Here is a 20,156-nt window from a genome sequence, read left to right on the forward strand (position 1 = left end):
GGCAGGAGGATTACTAGTTTAAATGTTGCCTGGCCTACACAACAAGATGCTTTCTTTCTCAAAAAACAAAAACCAAACAAAACACCAAAAACAAACCAAGAAAAAAATCAAAATAGAAAAAGGAAAAGAACAACAACAACAAAAAAAAAGAAATTGAAGGAAGGAAGAAAGGAAGGAAGGAAGGAAGATGATTTAGGTTGAAATTGCTGGTGTTATAAGCATGTGTGGCCTTTTCTTCTCATTTCTTGTCACAGAATGCTGAGATACAAAGGCCATGGGCACAGCATATCTGTGACGTTAGACACTGAACTCAATCCCCAGGAAACTTAAAGCATCTGTCAAAATGCATGTGGTTTTATATGCAAATGTGCTGTTTTAGAAATGGATGTGAGGATTTGGGTATCCAAGAGGCATGTGGGAGCCAGCCCCTGCTTCACATAGGAGTCAGTCCTTGGGACCCCCTACCGTGAAAGTACCTATCACCTATCCCCTTCACATCCCCTTTATAGACACACAACTGAGGTGCCGAGGCCACCGACTCCCTCCAGGTCCCCAGGAAATCCATGCAGCTCAAGTTATGGGGAGACAGACAGAGGCTGAGGGCCTTCCTCCACTTAGGAGGGCTAGGGGCAGGGAGGTATAGGCTACCCCAACAGCTGACCTGCTTCTAATAGGATGAGCTATGACAGACTTGGCAAAGCTATATATATATATATATATCTGGAGCCATCCCTGTGGCCCTGGCTCAGAGACCAAATGACACAGCCTCTGACCCCAGCTGCTCCCAGCCCAGCCTAAGAACCAGACATGACGTCATCGAGGTCATCTTTCTATGGCCGGCAGGCAGCGTCTGAGTCCCCTGTGCCATGATAGAGGGTGCTGGGTGGAGCCTTCTCCCTCCTCTCTCAGCCTCACATCCTCACCCCTGCTCACCCTTTACCCCCACTCAGAGGCCCCTTGTCCCAGAAAGCGTACAGCTCCCCGGCTGAATGCAGCTCTTCTTACTTCTTGGAATATTGGGGGTCTGCCCGGGGCCCTCTGTCATATCTGCGAGTCAACCGTGGGAAGAGACCCTAAAAGGGAGTTGCTTCCCATCCCTGGTGCCTGAGAGGCCCAGCACAGGGAGAGTAGACAGACACATGGTAGCGGTTGTCCGGGCACTGTGGCCTGGCAGTTAGCCTGGCTTCTGCAGGCTTCAGACGGTTTTCTCACCCATCTGTGTGCTAGGTCGGGGCCTTCTGCTCCCCAAGTTACACAGTAGCGTCTCCAGGGTTAAGGCAGGATCATGGCTAGGGGAGGTGGCTCTCTCAGGGAAGAGCTTGCTCTGCGGCCATAGGGCTTAAGTTCAAACCCAGCAAACAAAAAGAAAACAAAACAAAACAAAAAAAACGGTCGCAGCAGCCATCTGAAATGTCTGTACCGAGGAGGCAGGGGCAGAGCCATGCAAGGGCCTTGCCGGCCAACCAAACCAGTGGAATCTGAACTCCAGATACAGTGAGAGACCCTGACAAAAAAAGAGATGGAGGACAACACTTAATACCTACCTGTGTCCTCGCAAGCATGCTTACATACATGCACGCTCACTCATGCACACATAAAAACACACGTGCACACGCCAGCGTGATCACTGGGACTGAGTGCCTAGTTCAGGCTCTCAACACGTAAGAGTTTCAAGTGGCACCTCATACTGTCATTGACAGTAAGTCTTCCCCTGACAATGGGCCTCTCTCCCTCCCTCCCTCCCTCCCTCCCTCCCTCCCTCCCTTACTCCCTCCCTCTCTTCCTCCCTCCCTCTTTCTCTCCTTCTCCCTCCCCCTCTAGCACTAGGGATGATGAGCCCCCAGGTGCTAGGTGAGTGCTCTTCCACCACGTGGCATCCCTGTTCCCAGTGCTCATTCTAACTGCTGCATTCCTTGGATAGGCTCCCAATCTACCAAGTATGGTGACAATCAAGCTCATATCCAGGTCCCTTGGGCTCAGAGCCCCAGTGAAATTTTCCAAGAGGCTTTCATTTAACAAAAGTGTTTTTCTGTAATGAGAGGCGCACTCAAGCCCAGAGGAGCAGCCCTGAATGCAATCCCAAGGGAGTTGGCTGGTTGGTAAAAAGGGAGACTTTGATTGACAGTCTCACTGGGGTTAGAGTCCATTTGTCAAGACTGGAGGACTCCCACAGTGGAGGTCAGAGCCTTCAGTTCAAATCCTGTGCATTGCTGGGCGGGGATGCTTCACTTCTAAGTACTGATGGTTTTCTGTGTCCCTTTGCGGAGCTAATTGCCCATATCCCGATGTCCACTGCTTTCTAACACACTGGCATGTTCTCGGATCTGGATGTCCCTGTTTTATTGATGGGGAGCCTGAAGTTTAGACAGAAGCCATATGCTAGAAGAGCACAGCTAGGAGGTGACAAAAGTCAGATTTGTTCTGACTTTTTTTTGTTCACAAACTCTCCTAGAAGCCTAACTGGGTTGCTAGGGGCTGATGCAGGACTAGCTGGCAGCCTGCCCTGACAGTGCTCAGAGGCTGCCTGGGTCACTGTCCCCATACAAAGTTCCCAGGTCAGGAAGTTTGTGTCTAATTAATGCTGACCACCAGGGCAGGAAGGTCTATATCTAACTCTCTGGACCACCAGGCCCAGAGAAGGCTTTCTGAGCTCTGTTTCCACGCATTTTGGAGGCAGGCTTACTATGTAGCCCAGGCTAGCCTCAAACTCATGATCCTCTTGTTTCAGCCTCCCCAAGTGCCTGAATTATAAGCATGAGTCATTTCATTCTCCACGTTTCTAATTTAAAAAAAAAATCATTTACTTATTTATTTGACACATGCGTGGAGGCCTGAATGTGTCCATGTTCATGCGTGGTCAAAGGACAGTTTTGGGGGACTCGATTCTCTTCCACTGTGTGGGTCCCCAGGACGACACTCTGGTTGTCAGACATGGCCAGCGAGTGTCTTTGCCGGCTGAGCCATCTCACTGGCCTAGTTTCTATAATCTGTAAAGCAAGAGCAGCAATGCCTGCTGGGAAGAGGCCCTGGGAAGACTAAATGATCTGAGGGGACGCATCCTTCCATCCTCTCTCCCCACATTGCCTTGTGGGCGGGTGTTTTCTGGGCCCTCCCATGTGGGTGAGTGTCCAGGGAGCCACCCCCACAGCCTGTGTGGCATCTGCATGAACTCACCTGTGTTTAGCCCCTTATGCTGGTGCCCACACGGTATGGCAGCTGTTGTGGGTAGAGCCACTTGGTTCTAGGTTCAAGGGCTCCATTCTTTCCAGCAGGAGAGCCTTGGCTGAGTGATTCCCACCTCTCTGAGTAGCTGTTTCCTCCTTATCGGGCTCTGGGCTTACCTGCTGCCTCTTCTCCACCCTCCCTACCCCCTACAGGTATTTCCAGCTGTGCATAGTGACCACCTGGCTGGGAACTCACACTGGACTTCTGTTCTGCAGCAGCAAAGAGTGAAGGTCTCCAAAGGTAGGGACCCATGTCTCCAAAGGGGACTACTGACCATCAGCAGGGTGGGGACAGGGGAGGATGCTGGGATGGCTGTCCCCGAGGCTTTGGAGGTGTGAGTGGAACCATGGTCACAGCAACAGGCTCCCTTCTCCACTGTATCAGAGCTGGTGTGATAGTCTATACCCCAGGGGTCTTTGAATGACTAATTGCCTCACACAGACTACAGAGGGAGGAAGAGTCCTTAGGAGGCCAGTGAGACTTAGTTTAGGAGCCCAGTCTTTTTCTGTGGTGGGGGGTGGAGGGTTTCATCATTGGCCTTGTTGAGATTTGCATTAGTTATTATTTTATACAGCTGTGATAAAACACACCACAGCTGAGGTGATCTACAAAAGAAAGCACTTAATTGTGCTCACTGTTTCAGAGGGATCGGGTTTAAAATGGTGGAGCAAAGAGGCTGCAGGCAGCTGAGTGTCCATACCACAAGGAGGAGACAGAGAGAGCACTGCACCCCAGTGACATACCTCCTAATCTTTCCCAAACAGTTCCATCAAATGGGGCTGAGTATTCAAGCATGTAAGCCTAGGGTGTCCATTCTTATTCAAAACACCACATGGGTTCCTAATGCATCCCACCTCTGCATCTTCAGCTTGTTTGGGGGCTCGGCTCCATCTGGTATCACACTCTTACTTGGACTTGTGGGGTCCAGCTGTTATTGTCTGCATATGTTAATGATTATAGTAGTGCCAGGCTTGCAGATGTTTGTGAAAGAAATAAAGTAGGCCAGGTGTGGTGGCACACACCTTTAATTCCAGTACCTAAGGGTAGAGGCAGGTAGATCTCTGTGAGTGAGTTCAAGGCCAAACTTGTCTACAAAGTGAGTTCCAGGACTGCATAGTGAGACCTTGTCTCAGAAGTGGAGGGCAGGAGGAGGATGAAGAAGAGGAGTAGGGCTAGGGAAAGGAGGAGGAGGTAAAGAGAAAGAGAGTGAGTAGAAGGAGGACTAGGGGGAGGAGGACTAGGGGGAGGAGGACTAGGGGGAGGAGGACTAGGGGGAGGAGGACTAGGGGGAGGAAGAGGAGAGGAGGAGGGAAGTGGTGATAGCAGTGGGGATAGAAGAAGGCCGGGGAGATGGTTATGAGTATTAAATAAATTGAGGAACTTCATGTTCTGTGTCTCCTCTGCCATTACCCTCTGCCCTTCACATACACCTACTATATGTACGTGCACATATGACAGGCAATGCATACAAAGCAAAGAAATGAAATGACAGAGGGGTGATGGCTGACTTACGGCCCTGGCCTCTCTCGAATGACGGTCTCTCTGTTGCCAGGCAACGCCTCAGCACCTGTCCTTCGAGGTCTTTAGCCTGTGACCCTGTCATCTCTTGCGGAGATGGAGTACGATGCTTACAACGATTCCATTTACAATTACGAGTACATAGACACCTTCGACCCCATTGTGGTTTTTGAAGAGGAGAATCCACTAGAGGCCAAGGTGGCCCGTGTCTTCCTGGTGGTGATCTACAGCGTGGTATGCTTTCTTGGGATCCTGGGCAATGGCCTGGTGATCGCCATTGCCACATTCAAGATGAAGAAGACGGTGAACACTGTGTGGTTCGTCAACCTGGCAGTGGCTGATTTCCTGTTCAACATCTTCCTGCCCATCCACATCACCTACGCCGCTATGGACTACCACTGGGTGTTTGGGAAGGCCATGTGCAAGATCAGCAGCTTTTTGCTCAGCCACAACATGTACACCAGCGTCTTCCTGCTCACGGTTATCAGCTTTGACCGCTGCATCTCTGTGCTGCTTCCTGTCTGGTCCCAAAACCACCGCAGTGTCCGACTGGCCTACATGACCTGTGTGGTTGTCTGGGTTCTGTCTTTCTTCTTGAGTTCCCCATCTCTTGTCTTCCGGGACATAAACAATACGCATGGGAAAATAACCTGCTTCAACAACTTCAGCTTGTCTTTCCCACACTCCACTAACTCCCGGGTGGATCACGTAGGGTTCAGCAGACACGTGGTGGTCACCGTCACCCGCTTCCTTTGTGGCTTCCTGATCCCCGTCTTTATCATCACCGCCTGTTACCTAACCATTGTTTTCAAGCTGCAGCGCAATCGCCTGGCCAAGAACAAGAAGCCCTTCAAGATCATCATCACCATCATCGTCACCTTCTTCCTCTGTTGGTGCCCCTACCACACACTCTACCTGCTGGAGCTCCACCACACGGCTGTACCGGGCTCTGTCTTCAGCCTGGGACTGCCTCTGGCCACTGCCATTGCCATCGCCAACAGCTGCATGAACCCCATTCTCTATGTCTTCATGGGCCACGACTTCAAGAAATTCAAGGTGGCTCTTTTCTCCCGCTTGGTCAATGCCCTGAGTGAAGACACAGGACACTCCTCCTACCCCAGTCACAGGAGCTTCACCAAGATGTCCTCATTGAATGAGAAGCCTTCAGTGAATGAGAAGGAGACCAGCGCACTTTGAGCCCTATTGGCAATGCCCCCATGGGTGCCGCAGCCCAGGGACACCCGGGGATAGCCAGGACTTGTCTCTTGAAGTGGGAGACATGATGGGAAGCTTTCTGGTATGCTCCAATGCCCACTACATTTTGTACATGTGCTCATGTTTTGAGTAAGATTCCAGAGTGTGGACACAGACACTCTTCCAGCAAAATGGAATTCACATCAATCTGAGCCTCTGGAGCAGGAGGAGTAGGGGACCAGCTTTGACTGACTCAGAAGAGGGCAGGGTTCTCCATCCGGGCACATAATATCCTGTGTATGCTGCAGAGTCTCTAGTGTGGGTGAGGAAGTCAGCACAAACCCATTGCAGACAGACCTGTGAGAGCCACAGGGCAGTCAACCCAGCAAGCCTCCCCTGCCACTGCCATCATCCTACAAGAACTTGACTTTGGATTTCAGATGAGCTGGGAAGACCAGCATCCGAGGGGCTGCATGGAACCCTGCAAGGGCGAGGCCGGCTGTGGGTGGTGGTGGTGGTAAAGAAATGGAGGAGAACAGAAACCCAAAGGTTGGAGGCACAGAACATCAGCATGCCACAGGGAAATGGTGCTCTAGGTTGTGGGTTCAGGTGGTGGCAGCCCTTTGCTTCTGTGCCTATTGTAACCTGAGGCTGGGGAGGAGGACATCCTCACCAAAGCTTCCACTCCATCCTAGGGTCTCTTCTCTTCTTCCCTAATCCTCTCAGATCTGGCTGGAAGGTCTTAGAATACACCTCCCTGGGTGGAACGTGGGGGTGCAGGGAGGAAGGTGGGGGTGGAAGGAGGAAGGTGGGAGTGTCATCTCCCCAATCCATTCCCTTTAAGCCTCCTGGAGACTGGAGAGTGGAGTTTTGAGACTCCAGGCTCAGAGCATCTCCCAAAGCTGTCTCTGGGGGCTGGGCTGTGAAGCTGATGAGCTAATTGACTCCTCCTTGAATCACGCTTCCCAGGTGAGGCAGCACAGCCTTGTGGGTAGCCTATGGATGGACTTTCTTCCCCAACTCAGACACTTTCTCTTGGCAGGGAAGCCAAGACTTGAGGAAGGGAAATGACTCACCAAACACCACACACTCTTAGTCAGTGACAAAGACCTAAGCCCAGCTCTGCCTGGCTGCCTTCATCCCTCCACTGAGGATTTGGTAGCCTGCATTATTTAAACATATTTAAACTTAAACCATTTACCATGCATTTAAAGTGTTTCACATGTATCTTCTCATTTATTCTTCACAGAAACCCTGATTTAGGTCCTTATACATATGAAGAGGCAGAGACTCAAAGAGGTTAAGTAGCTGGGCAGTGGGACCACATGAGATGCTGGCAGGCTGGATTTGAACCTCAGTTTCCTGTCTCAAAGGAGAGGTGGAGTCAGGAAGGAACTGGTGGTTTGGGGTTTTAGCCATAAATATTGATTCTTTAGTGGATCCATATGAACATTTTAATAGTCTTTACGAAGCTTTGCATGTTGATTTCAGAGTAACCCAACATGCAAAGAAAATGCGCTTGATCTCCAACCTCCACTCCTCCTGGTTCCTGTCACACACACATGCTGAAATCTGAGCAAGCAGAGGGAGGAGCCTGGCAGGGGTAGCCCCTTCTGGGTCCATGGCCTCCTGGCCCAGGGTGTCCACCGTCCAAGCCCCTTCTCCGCCAGGATGTAATATGCAGATGTGTGCCCTCTGGCCTGGCCAGTTCCTGAACTTTAGGCTGCTAGGACTCGCACTCCATCAGGGGACAGACAGACTGCTCCTCCCTTGTGGGGGTCTTGAGATGAGCAGTTCTGAACTGATCCAAGCTGGAACTTCTGATTGCTTCAGATTGCCTGAACTTACAGGGATTGAGAACAAAGAGGGAGGTTTAAAAATAGCCTTGGGTTCCCATTGTCCTTCCCAGGGCCACAGATGTGAACTAAGGCATGCCACGGTATGGGATTCATCACTCCACAGACATCAGGGTTGCCAGGCCAGGCAGGGGACCATTGGAAAAGCTGACAAACAGGAGAGTGACACTGGCCAAACCCTCTTCCTCCTGACTGTCACATCAGCCTGTTCCTGCAAAGTGCTAAGTGGAACCTTCAGTCTTGTCCTGGTGGCTTCCCACGGCAACCCCTATCTCTCAGGACACATGCGTAATCCTTGCAGCTGGCAAACTGCAGTGGCTCCATGCCTCCCTGCAAAGACTTACCAGGGCAGCACTTTCTCTGCAGCTGGGACCCAGCAAAGTGCCTCACTGATGCCTCCTGGGTGGAGGATGGGCTGAGGGAACAGGAACAAGACAAGATGTGGGGGGACAAGAAAGGAAGATCACTGGAGTGTGGAAGAGGAGAGCAAGGCTTGCTGAGGCAGAGAGGACCCATGCTTCTGAGCATCCAGGTGCCAATGAGCCTTCCAGTCTCTGCCTGGATCTGGTAGAGGACGGAGGACCACACTGTGTCCCTTTGGGCCATGCGGAAGGTGAAGTCAGGGCCACATAGCTAGGAAGTGGTCTGGGGTGTGTATGAAGGGGCACTTGGAACCAGCTCTGCTGCCTGAGATCCCACCTTTGTTAGCCCATGAAAGCACCATGGGAGGACAGGAAGGGGAAGGAGGGAGAAAAGAGGAGGGGAAAGGAGACAACGGAACCTCCACCTCCTTCCCACTTGCCTGGCTCTCCTGGAACGCCTCTAGCTCATCCCCTGGGGGCTCTCCTGGACCGCCTCTAGCTCATCCCCTGGGGTTCTCTGTTCAGAGAGGGACTCTGGAGTCTGTGGTTCTGAGGTTCAGACAGAGGGAGCTCTCTATTCTTGTGGAGAGAGCCACTGCGAGGTGTGATCCTTGTCCCAGGGGGTCAGAGACTTGTCCTTGGGAAGGGATTGTGTTGACCTGGGGAGAGCAGGTCAGTGTTGAGATGGTGCAGGGCGCCTGATGCTCCAGGCGGAACTGGAGGAGTATCAATGCCGAGAGAGAGCCATGCAGGGGTCTGGGTACAGTAAGCAGGAGGCAGGCAGAGGACCAGAGCTGGGGAGGCTCCGGTGGGGACTGACCTGCTTAGACCTGCATGTTGAATCCCTCCCCTCTCTGCTCTAGAAAGCACTGGAGAAAGGAAGCTGGGAGGCTGGCTGCACAGCAGAGGTCTCTGGACTGGGAACGTTGGAGAGAGTGGAGAGTTGTGGGAGGTATTTAAAAGCTCTGAGCTCTCTCAGGGGAGTGGTTAGCGGGAAGCCAACCCTGGGCCCATCTGTGCAGCACAGAGGTCCTGCTGCATCAGTTTGTTGATGGAAATTAATTGTAAATATTATTCAAATGTACCTCCCAGTGCACAATTATACTTCTCAGGGGATTCTGAGTACATGGGGAAACTCTGTAAATAATACATACATTAGCCCTGGCGCACAGAGGCACACTGAAGCTGCTGCCGTGGCGGCTGTGGGAGTCACTCAGAGCATCTGCGCTGGAGGCTAGCCTTGGACAACCAGCTCTGTCTCTCTCAGAGGATGGGCACAACTTTAGGCATGCCAGCCTGGTCACTGGCCAGGTGGGGACACAGAGCTGGCAGGGAAGGAAGACACACAGGTCAGAGCGTGCCCAACTGGCCTGGGAGGCTCAATAGTGGCTGTAGTAATCATGTGATTACTTGGGCATGCTCAAGCTTGGGGCAAGCATTTCTGTCTCACAGTCATAGGAAAGACCATGGAAGACTTTGTGCTAAGACCTAGTGCCATGTCCGCAGATGGATGAAGTAGAGAGATTCAGATAGGTGAAGTGAACTGGTCTAGTGAGAACCCAGAGCCAAGCCCTGTCTGTCTGTCTGTCTGTCTGTCTGTCTGCCTGAAAGCTCTTGCTTTCTCTAGAAGTTACTTGGTCAGTCTCTGCCTACACCCATCAGCTTTCAAGGTGGGGTGGTGATGAGCCTGAGGGACTGCCTTGCCCTTGGAGGGGAGGACGTGACATGCGCAGGGCTCGTCAGTTCCTCTCAGCCTCTGGGCTTAGGAGTTCGGAAGAGACACTACTTCAAGCTCATCCCTTCTCAGGCCCCTATTGCCCAGATTGTGAAAATGAACAGGATACAAATAGTCGGGGATCCCCCACACACACTTCAACAAGAGCATGGTCCTGAGAGTCACTTTTAAAATGTCAGCTTGGATACCTGGGCCTCACCAAGCGGGCCTCACCAAGCTGCCCTCTTTGTGGCTAAACTTTGAATACCAGCTTTGGCAGCCATCTGCCCAGGGCCCATCAGAATCCTGGCTGAAACTGAGTCTTGGCAAAACCCACATTGGAGCAGAAACAAGATATTTCTAAGACATCTTCACTGTTGCCCTGGTTGTGGGTGAGGGTGTCTCTGAACCTGGGCTGTAATGGCAGGGACACCTCCATGTAATAAAATCTCAGTCTGTGTATCTGAGATGAATGTCTTATGAAGAGAATGAAAGATCTTGTAGATGGTGCCCAAAGGAGTGATCTTCCCTCCACACCCCTGCAGACGGCAGGGGGAAAGCAGGCATGGAGCTTTGTGGGCAGCTGGGAATGGTCCTGGCAGAATCCACCCAGCGAATGAGCTCTCACAGATAGCCAGGCTTAAAGGCCTCTGTGATGGCAATGCCTTGGCAAGAGAGGCTCCTTTCTCTGCCTGCATGGGCTGGAATCCTACCTGCACTGTGCACAGCTATCAGGGGCCTTGGCGGGCAGGGACTTGAAACACCTCTGAAACTCTTCCTTTCCCGTATGGATGGTTTGTAGCTCTGAGGTGCTGCAAGGCTTTAGGAGAACAAGTACTTGGCCATCATTCACTTGGGCCAACATCAAGCCCCTCACTGACCCGGACCATCCACTCACAATTTTCCATTGTAGAACACACCCAGCCTTTGCTGCCATGACTCACAGAAGCTTGGGGAGCCAGCCACCAACTCCTTCCCCATGACATCAATTGCTACTCATCCTGCTGTCTTCACTGGCCCTCGGAACCTAGCCAGGGCAAACAGGTACCTACCATAACCACTCCCAGGATGTTCTTTTGGGACTATCCTGCTTCTGGTGCTGGCTTTACCTATGTACTTCCCAACTCCCCTCAAATGTCACCTCCTCTTGGGGACGATGGCTCACTTGTAATCCAGAAATCAAAAAGCTGAGGCAGGAATTTGAAGCTAGTTGGACTACAGGGATCTGACCTCAAAAAGAAAGTCACTCCCTCAGCAACTTCCTCTGAGGTAGTCTGACCCCTGCTCAGGGTCACAGAGGAGATCTCACTTCTCAGTAGCATGGGCATCAAAATCACTTTACTTATTATGTATGTAGTTGTCTCCTGTCTGTCCCCTAATGGAAGTGGAACTTCACTGGGGCAGGAGCCCATGTGCCCCACTAACCGTGTTCCCAGCACCCACAACAGAGCTCAGCTTGGAAAAGCTGCCTGCATTTTGCCATCACTGGGTGGGATGAAAGTCCTTTCCCCTTGACGTGGTTCCTTCCCCCTTGGTTCCCTATTGTAACCTCACAACACCCCCCAAAGGCTTCCCCTTTGTGTGGAAAGGGTGGACCAGATCATTGTATGAATTGGAGGAGCTGTGGCTCTTCCTGAAGCCACTGGGAACCATGGGGGGCAGAAGAGGTTTTCATTAATGGCCTTCTTTCCTGGTTGTCTGGTTTATTGCAGCTTGGGAGTAAAAGAACCAGATACCTCCAGCCCCGCACCCTCCCCATTGTTTTCCAGACCAGGATTCTATTAAAGGTTTGGCAGGCATGGCTGTGACCACAGACTTCCTGTGTTTACCCTTCCGCTTGGAAATCGGGCATGGAGTCTGTGTTGGCTGTGGATGGGGTCCCCTGGCGCCCTGAGGCTCTGCAGCCCAGATGTTCTAGGAGAGACAGGCATAGGTTTCTCTGTGACCTGGTTTCTGCTGCACAGATGTTTGGCATCCTATAGCATCTGGATAGCCGAATGAATTTCTGATTTGATTCCAGAAGTTGAAGCAGACACGAAAGGGGACTCGAGGCCTAAGTGTTTGGCTGAAAGCACGAATGGCTGGCTCTTGGTGGTAGCAGGTGTTTACAATAGAAGGCTCTCGCTAGTCCCGGATGCCTCACTGGAGAGGGCTGACTGGGGGTGGGCTTTCAGGCACTGTGAGAAGAGGCCAGAGACAATGGCACATCAGCCATCCTAGGTCACTGTCCTTAGAAGGCTCTACTTTGGGGATGAGGGAAATGACAGATCCATTGGACGCCCATCCACTGGTTTGCATTGAGTGCTTGCTAGGGTCTGGGGACTCAGACCATTCCTAGTTTCGTAAGTCAGTCGCACCGTGTGCTGGCTATGCTGTAGCTGGAATCCAAGCTGCTATCTGTGCAGAGCCACGGCTTTCCCGGTCACCACACATTCTGCTTCCTGTTAAATAAACCAGATTCCAAGGAGAGGGGAGAAAGGCTTGGTGATGAGTTGGAGAGAGAAGACTCAGTCCTTAGAGGGGAGTGGAGCCGAGACTGGTTCTGGAATCCAGCACACACCTGCCGGCAACTGCCCTCTGGCCCTGAATCTCGGAATAGGAACGGGTTTGACCTGATGGCTCTTCCCTCCTCAAGCCCGGTGAAGGACATGAAGGCTAGAGGCAGGAACTGAGGCAGCCTGAAAGAAAACAACTGTGAGCCCCCGGTCTTAGTCCACTCTCACCACAGGGACCACCAGCTTCCCCACCTGCTGGAATCAGATGTCTCTGGTTTCTATTCTCTAGAGAGAGGGCTCAGTGGTTAAGAGCACTTGTCCAAGCAGAGGACCCAGGTTCAATCCCAGGCATCCACATGGTGGCTCACAACTGTTCATCACTCCAGTTCCAGGGAGTCCTGCCGAGAGTTAGGGAAATCCGAGTTTTTCCTCAAGGCCCCTGTAGAGGCAGAGTTGATAACCCTCTGGGGCTAGAGCCTTGCAGGGGCTTCAGCTTGACCCTGGGAATTTAACTCTTGCTGGCATATGGGGCTACGGTATCAGTCCTGAGGTTGCCGCTGTGTGTTCGGTCTATAATATTCCTGAGATCCCATGTTCTCTGTGTGCAATATTGCTGGGTTAGCTTCCTGCTGACTTCGTCCCATTGTATGGCAATTGCTGAGGACTCTGTCCCACCTCTCCCCTGAAAATAGCATTTGAGGTGCTGTTCTCCTTAATAAAATTGCTTGCTTGAGCCATCAGCGTGTGTGAAAGGTCTCGATCCCACATTTTATCTTCTCATCTCATGCTACCTCCCATTTAGGACCCACCCTCTCTGTAAAGAGTAGCCCCCTGCTCTCTTTTGACCTCTACAAGCACCAGGCACATGGGGTGCACAGACATACGTGTGAGCAAAAACATTCATGCACATAGGATTAAAAAAACATCTCTGGTTTCTTCTCCACCAGTGGCCTTGTTATAAATCTCATTTTATTTCCCTGGTCTCTTCCTGGGTGTAAACAGATTTCTTCAAATAGTTTGTTTTGCAACAATTGTCAGCTATGTGGAGGCTTTTATGGCCAGTCTGGGCCAGCCCTGCCTGCGTCCTCTATACTCAATGGGCCCACAACCCATCAGTACTGAGATGAGCCGTGCCAGCTCATTCTTCCAGTAGCTCAGCCGTTTCCTCGTATTTTGGCTGTGATAGATGTGTCTGCTGTGAGCAAATCCCTGACAAGGAAGGAAGGTCTTCTTTGGTTCACAGTTGCCCAGTGTGCTCCACTGGGCATCAAGTCACGCTGCCTTCTAGTCAGGAAGTGCTGGTGCTCAATCCAGGTCCATTTCTCCCTTTTATGAAGCCTGTGGCTTTGTCTCCAAGCTGATTCTAGACCCTATCACGTTGACAACCAAAGATTTACCATCACACACTCATGTAAACTTGAGAAGCAGACAAAGAATATCAGTTTTTTTGCTATAAAAACTTTCTGATTTTTGGAGACAGTGTTTTCCTGTGTAGCCTTGGTTGTTGTGGAACTCACTCCGTAGACCAGGCTGGCCTTGAACTCAGAGATCTCCTGTCTCTGCCTCCTGAGTGCTGGTCTCAAAAGGAGGATGGGTGGAGTGAGGACATGCCCTGATAACCTCCCTCTCCCTAGCTTCTATCTTTGGAGTCACAGTCTGCAGTGCACTGAGGACTAAGACTGTCGCCGCTAGAGCACACTAGGACACATGGACAGACATTCACTTCCACACTCAGAACGCCTAGTGAGCCCAGGAGTGCTTCCTTTCCGCCACACTGTCGCTCGCTTCCAGGGGACAAGGCTTTGTCGCCAAAGTGTGGCTGTACTGGTCACAAGCTGACTCCCACCACAGAGAAGAGAAAAGGGCCCTTGAGGAAGCTTTCGGTAGACCCCTCCTAACATATTACTAATTAGAGCCAGTCCACGTGGCTGATGCTAAACCAATCACTGTCAGGGATAGCTTTGACCAATCAGGATCCATATGAGGGGTCACATGTGAAAGGTTGACCATTCAGACAAGACCAGGCTTCCCATTCACAGGGAAGAAGGGAAGTAAGTCAGCCCCCATCACCCAGTGATGTCCTTTAGAGAAGGGAGCAGGGCTCTGAAAACAGTGACCAGCCCTTCGAGGACACAGCTCTCAGATGCCAGCGAGGGAGACCCAGCTCCTAAAAATCATTTGCTTCTCAGAATGCTTTGATCCCTGACAGTAATGGTTCTCCTTCTTTACATTAAATAATGTATGATCTTTGTCAAAATATTAAGAATTTATGCCGGACTGGAGAGATGCTCAGCAGTTAAGAGCACTTCCTGCTTTCCTAGAGACGGGTGAGGTTCCCAGCACACACAACCATTTGTAACTCCAGTTCCAAGGGATCTGGGGCTCTCTTCTGGCCTCCACTGCACACACATGGTACACACACATGGTACACACACATGGTACACACACACACACACACACACACACACACACACGAGAGAGAGAGAGAGAGAGAGAGAGAGAGAGAGAGAGAACACTCACCATACATAATAAAGATAAATGAATCTTTAAAAATTTAAATGTATGAATAAGCAAAAAACTCAAAGCAAGATCTCCCATCATCCCATAAATGATCCCTGTTACCATTTTCCCTGATGCTTTACAGTCCAGTCTACCCATCTATAACATTTCAGTATCTCTCTGGTTTAAAAAAATGCATATAGATTCTGCAGGACATTTGTAGTTATCTTTTAATCTGACCTCCAAATGTTCCTCTGCCCACCACTGATTATGTCCTAGCAGACATAACGGAATTATTAGTTTAATTAAGCAGCATCCTATTGGTGAATATTTAGGCCTTTTGTTTTCTAGACGATTCGGAGTACCTGAAAAGGCAGCTTCAGGAAGGAGGGGTTCATTTTGGTTCACAGTTGCAGGGTATGGTCCATTATGGTGGGAAGGCACAGCAGTGGGGGCCTGACTGAGGCAGCTGATCTGGCTGCATCCTGTGACCAGGAAGCAGAGGGGAAACTCTGATGCTTAGTTCACTTCCCCTGCTTCTCACTGAGCCCCCATCCCATGAGGTCCCTGCTGCCCACATTCAGCATGGGTTTCCCCAAGGTTAAGGCTCTCTTGGAACTTCCTCACAGACACACCCAGAATCCCCCAGGAGATTCCAAATCCAGTCAAGTGGGAAACAAAGACACGGGTAGGTCCAGGTCACCTAGCTTTAGGCTGCCAGTCTTGTCTCTGGGGCCCAGCACCACTCTCGGGAGGGGGCAGGCTGAAGAGCTCTTTGGAAGCTTTCATAGGTAAGCGACTTGGAAATGGGGGAGGGGGAGGGCTGCCAAGGAGGAACTGAGCACAGTGTCTGGAATCTGGTCCATTGGATACGCCAAGCAACTGTCCAAGCCCAGCTCTACCTGTAAGACTGGGAGCCAAAATGCCTTGTAGGATGTGTGCACATTCAGCAAAAACAAGCCATGGGCAGCACCTGCTGGATTGTGTGCTTGGGAGCTTGCCTGCTTGAGGGAATCCCTGCAGGTGTCATATAGGGAAGCAGACCACAAAAAGAGATGAGAATGAAAGCCTGGTCAGACTTTGGGGAGTCTAATAACAGGCAGTTTATTCTCAATGTATTTAAGCCCACTATAATTTGAAAAAAAAGCTTCCTGGTGTGATACAATCCCTATTGCACAAGGAATCGTAATTACGTTGAAATTCAACTCAGGGTACAGTCATTTCTTCTAAAAAAAGATGGGTCCTAGAGTTGAGCTACCTGTACCTGATTAAGGGCCTAAGGGTCTGGCCTGGTCTAGGTCATACAGATAGCGCAGAGGTCATTTGTGCTATTAGTCACCTCTGGTCATTTAGATTATTACGAGCCACCTCTGTCCTGGTTGTAAGAGCTTGGTGTGGCTTGACTTAAAGATAATGCAGATCACCAGGCTGTCAATCACTTCCAAATCTCAGCTTTCTAGATGGAAGAACAGGTTTTTCATCTTTCCCATTGGAAAATGTGTTTTTCACATTCCAGGTTTCTCTGGAGATCTGTGACCGCAAGGATCTTCGCGCAATGCTCTCAACACTTGTTCTCGTTGTTATAATAGCTTCTGCTGTGATGTCTCTGGGGCCACTCCTAATCCAAGCCATTGATTTGGGAAGCTGTGTGCATCTGCTTACATCGGTGCTAAGCTTACAGGAGTGTTAAGCTTTGTCAGTGTGGTAAGAGAAGAAAATGTAATGTCTCTGTCTGTGGTTGACCCGGAGTATCGTGAGGAAACTTCAGGCCCGTCACAGGTTCAGTGGGGTCCTACCCCAAACATATATGTTAACATCCTTAGTCCCAGAAGCTTGGCATCTCTCTGCAGATCATTTTTTATAGAAATCGGCAAGCTAAAGGAAGTCCTTAGGGGTGGCCTAATCCAGTGTGACTAACGCCCTATGCGAAGGGACTAACACAGGTCCAAAGGGAAGATGAGGCAGAGGAAACCACCGGCCATTTACCTGCAGGTGGGGAGAGAAGAGACACTTCACATTCCGAAGAAGGAAAAAAAATCATTCTTCTGGCCTCCTGCACTATGAGCACAGCCCGCATTGCCCATGGTTCATGGTATCTTCTGGAGCTCTGTCATCAGACCCAGCAAGGAATCCTGCCCAGTTGTAAAATTCCAGTTTGAGTGACATCTGATGTCCCTCAAGTGCTTCCTCTGGATGATCACACTCAGTCCTTCCCTCTGGGTTGTCACGTCCCCTCCCTGTTTTCTGTGGGCAGAGAGGGTGTGGTGGGGACAGTGTGACTTCTAGGGAAGCATGCGCGTTGAGCATTTTCTCTCCTGGGTGTGTTGCACATTGCCTGTTGGTACATGAGAGTTCGTAGCAGGAGCCTGTTCTGACGTGGCAGACTGGGGTCCTGGGGTCCCCCAGATGTGAGTTTTAGCACCTCAGCTTCACACCCCGTGTAGCTTTTGTTAGACTACTGTTCACAGGTCTGCTGGGATTTCCCCAGCCTTCCCCAGGGCTGTCTTGCTGGCTTCCAGCGCACCTTCAGGTGACATGCATCCCTGGTGAGAGGTGGGCTGAATTCCAGAGAACCTTCCGGCTCTTGGAGGAACCCAGCCCAGGCTTGAGGGCTCTCTCCTGCTCTCCTCTCCCTCTCCTGCCTCTCCTTCTCTCCTTCCCCTTTCAGTTCTCCTGTTGTGATGCTTAGTCGACATTGACAGCTTGGTGGGATCTAGAGTCAGGCACCATGGAGACTTACTTCTGGGTACCAGTCTAAAGATTGTTTCCAGAAAGGTTGAACTGGAGAGGAAGACACACCCTGACTGTGGGCAGCACCACTCCACGGGCTGAAGTTCCGGCCGAGTAAAAAATGAACAACTGAGCCGAGCTCCCGCCTTCCTTGCTCGCTTTCCGATTCCTGACTCTGTAGATACAGCGAGACAGGTTCTTGGCACTGTAATTTCTTCACCACGACGGACTGTACCCTAAAACTGTGAAGCAGAATAAACCAAACCCGTCCTTATGGTGTTTTTTATGCCATAGTAAAAAGGAAAAGCAACACGCTTCTAATACACCCAGATGAGCCTGGAGAAACAGAGCCAAGGTGGTGTCCCTGATCCGGAAGAATCTGGGGCTGGGTTTTTCTAGGCTTATCCTTCGTGTGTTGAAAGTAATAAAAGATGTCTGGGCTGCAGCTCAGTGGTAGAGCACTTGGCTAGCTGCCACGAGGTCCTGGGTTTTACCCCAGCACCGTAAAACAGGTGAATAAAAACAGAAGTTGGGAAATCCTTCAAGGCAGGAGCATTGCTGCACTTCAAATGTAGCAAATAATGTGGCATGTTCCCCGTGAGCATCTGGCTCCCAGCTGTCAGCGCTGTTTGGGTTGGGGGTGTGTGTGTGTGTGCCTAGGGTGGACTCCTGAGGGTCATCGCTGCTGATGTCTCTCAAACCCTCTCTGCTTCCTGGCCCCTGCCATGCACATGTGCTCCTTGGCAATAATCTCACCTCCCTCCCCACTTTGAAGGACACAGCCCTCAGACTGTGAGCCTGAAGCAATCCTTTTGACCCTCAACTGTGCCCACCAGGTACTGTGGCCACAGAGATGCTAAAATAACAAACATACCCGCGGCAGGTCGCACCTCTTAATGCTGTCGCATTTGAAGTTAAGATTGATCATGAACCATGTAGGAGACACAAACACTTCAGCCACAGCCCCAGGGGTCCTAAAAGCCGAATGAGAGCCTTAGTGGTCCTTAGGACAGGTCTTCTGTCATCATCCATACATTCTCCACAGACCACAAACGGAACAACCAGCCCGAACAAGGTGTCTGTGACATGCAGTTTAATTCAGGGCCAACTGCAGACGGCAGCAACAAAGGGGAGAGAGGTCTCCTCCCTAGAGGCTTTCTTTGCCGCTGCTCTCAGGCTCCTGTGTGCAGTCAAACTCGATTTTCTGCTATTCACAGGGAACTCCACAGATTTCTAGAAACCTGGGGATGGGCCGATGGCTGGCAAAGATGGACAGAAAGGGTGGAGTGGTGTGGTGGGTTCTTAATGCACGTCGAATGGGATTAACGCTGCCTGGAATCTGCGCTCCTGCTGCCATTCCTGGGAGCTTTGCCTGAGGGTTGCCAGAAATTAGGAACCCATCCTCTGGGCCTTTGGAGTGTTGAGCAAGATGCTCTGGCTGGCATCCACTGCAGGGCTCCTGGGCAGGGAGTGGGGGGTGGGAGTGGGTGTGGACACTGACTAGTGTCTCTCCATGCTGCTTCCTGGACCAACTGGGCCTCACAGGCCTACCCTTAGTCCACTCCAGGCTTCAGTGGTGAAACGGAAGCCAAGTGCCTTACGGAGAGCACTGAGCCCCAGCTTGATGAAGTCAAGTGCTCAGAGGGGGCCAGCCTCATGCCGAACAGCACAGACAAGGATCACTGCCACCTCTGCGAGATGGCCGGCTCCTCTCTGGCCTCCACCTTCTGGCGTGGAAAAGGGGAGACAAACTTATGCAGGCCTACTGTGCACGGAGACTGGAGACACATCTCCTGATGCTGGGAGGCAGAACCTGACAGGAAGGAACCAGAGTCTCGCCCCCGGCTCACGTTGTCTTACCAACCTCCTTTCCACTCTGACACTGCAAGGTTTCAGGCAACTGCTTCCCCTCACAGAGCCTTAGTGCAGCCTGGTGGAGCCAACAATGTGGGGCTGGGGTGTCTGAGAGGTCAGAGTGCTTGCTGGCATGCTCAGCCCCGGGTTCCATGCCTCGCACACACAAACAGGGGTGGCCATGCATGCCTTCAATCCTAGAGCTTGGGAGATGAGAGAGTCTTGGGCTAGCCCAGCCTGGGATACGAGAGACCCTATCACAAAACAAAACAAAACAAAACAAAATCGCACTACACTAAGGCCCCTTGGTCAGCCCTTGTGGGGTCCCGGGCATAGTCCTCTAGTCCTAACCTCCCTCCCCTCAATCTGTTCCATTCCACCAAACCAAATATAAAGCAAATATAAAATAACAAACCAAAATAAAGAACTGATATGCACAAACAAGCCCATTTTAATGGGATTAAGGGGTGGGTTGACATGTGGACTTTAAAGCACAAAGGGTCCGAAGAAGGAAGGGCTGCTGGAGACTCCGGCCTTTCCGTGTGCACCTTGATCTCATCCTCCTGCACCCAGCATCAGCTTCCTGCTGAGCACATTATAGGCTGTGTTCCCTTGGAGTCTTGGAAGGATGTGAACTAGCAGTTTCCCTCAAACATTCCCTTCCCCAGTTGCTTCATTCTCTGCCACTTGATAAATGGCTCAACCATTG

At 51.1% G+C, this 20,156-nt stretch overlaps 1 protein-coding gene across 3 annotated transcripts in view; it reads left to right on the plus strand.

The window, feature by feature from the left end:
- Positions 1-10,095, plus strand: part of Cmklr1 (chemerin chemokine-like receptor 1) — a 38,132-nt gene extending 28,037 nt beyond the window's left edge. For all 3 annotated transcript variants that reach the window (XM_038346082.1, XM_038346081.1, XM_038346083.1), the window contains 2 exons: positions 3,378-3,465; positions 4,778-10,095. In XM_038346082.1, coding sequence (XP_038202010.1) covers positions 4,840-5,940 — 1,101 coding nt within the window. In that variant the 5' untranslated portion in view covers positions 3,378-3,465; positions 4,778-4,839 and the 3' untranslated portion in view covers positions 5,941-10,095. The remainder of the gene's footprint in view (positions 1-3,377; positions 3,466-4,777) is intronic.
- The last annotated feature ends 10,061 nt before the right edge of the window (positions 10,096-20,156 follow it).

This window comes from Arvicola amphibius, chromosome 10, assembly GCF_903992535.2.
Source record: "Arvicola amphibius chromosome 10, mArvAmp1.2, whole genome shotgun sequence".
In the NCBI taxonomy this organism is placed as follows: domain Eukaryota; kingdom Metazoa; phylum Chordata; class Mammalia; order Rodentia; family Cricetidae; genus Arvicola; species Arvicola amphibius.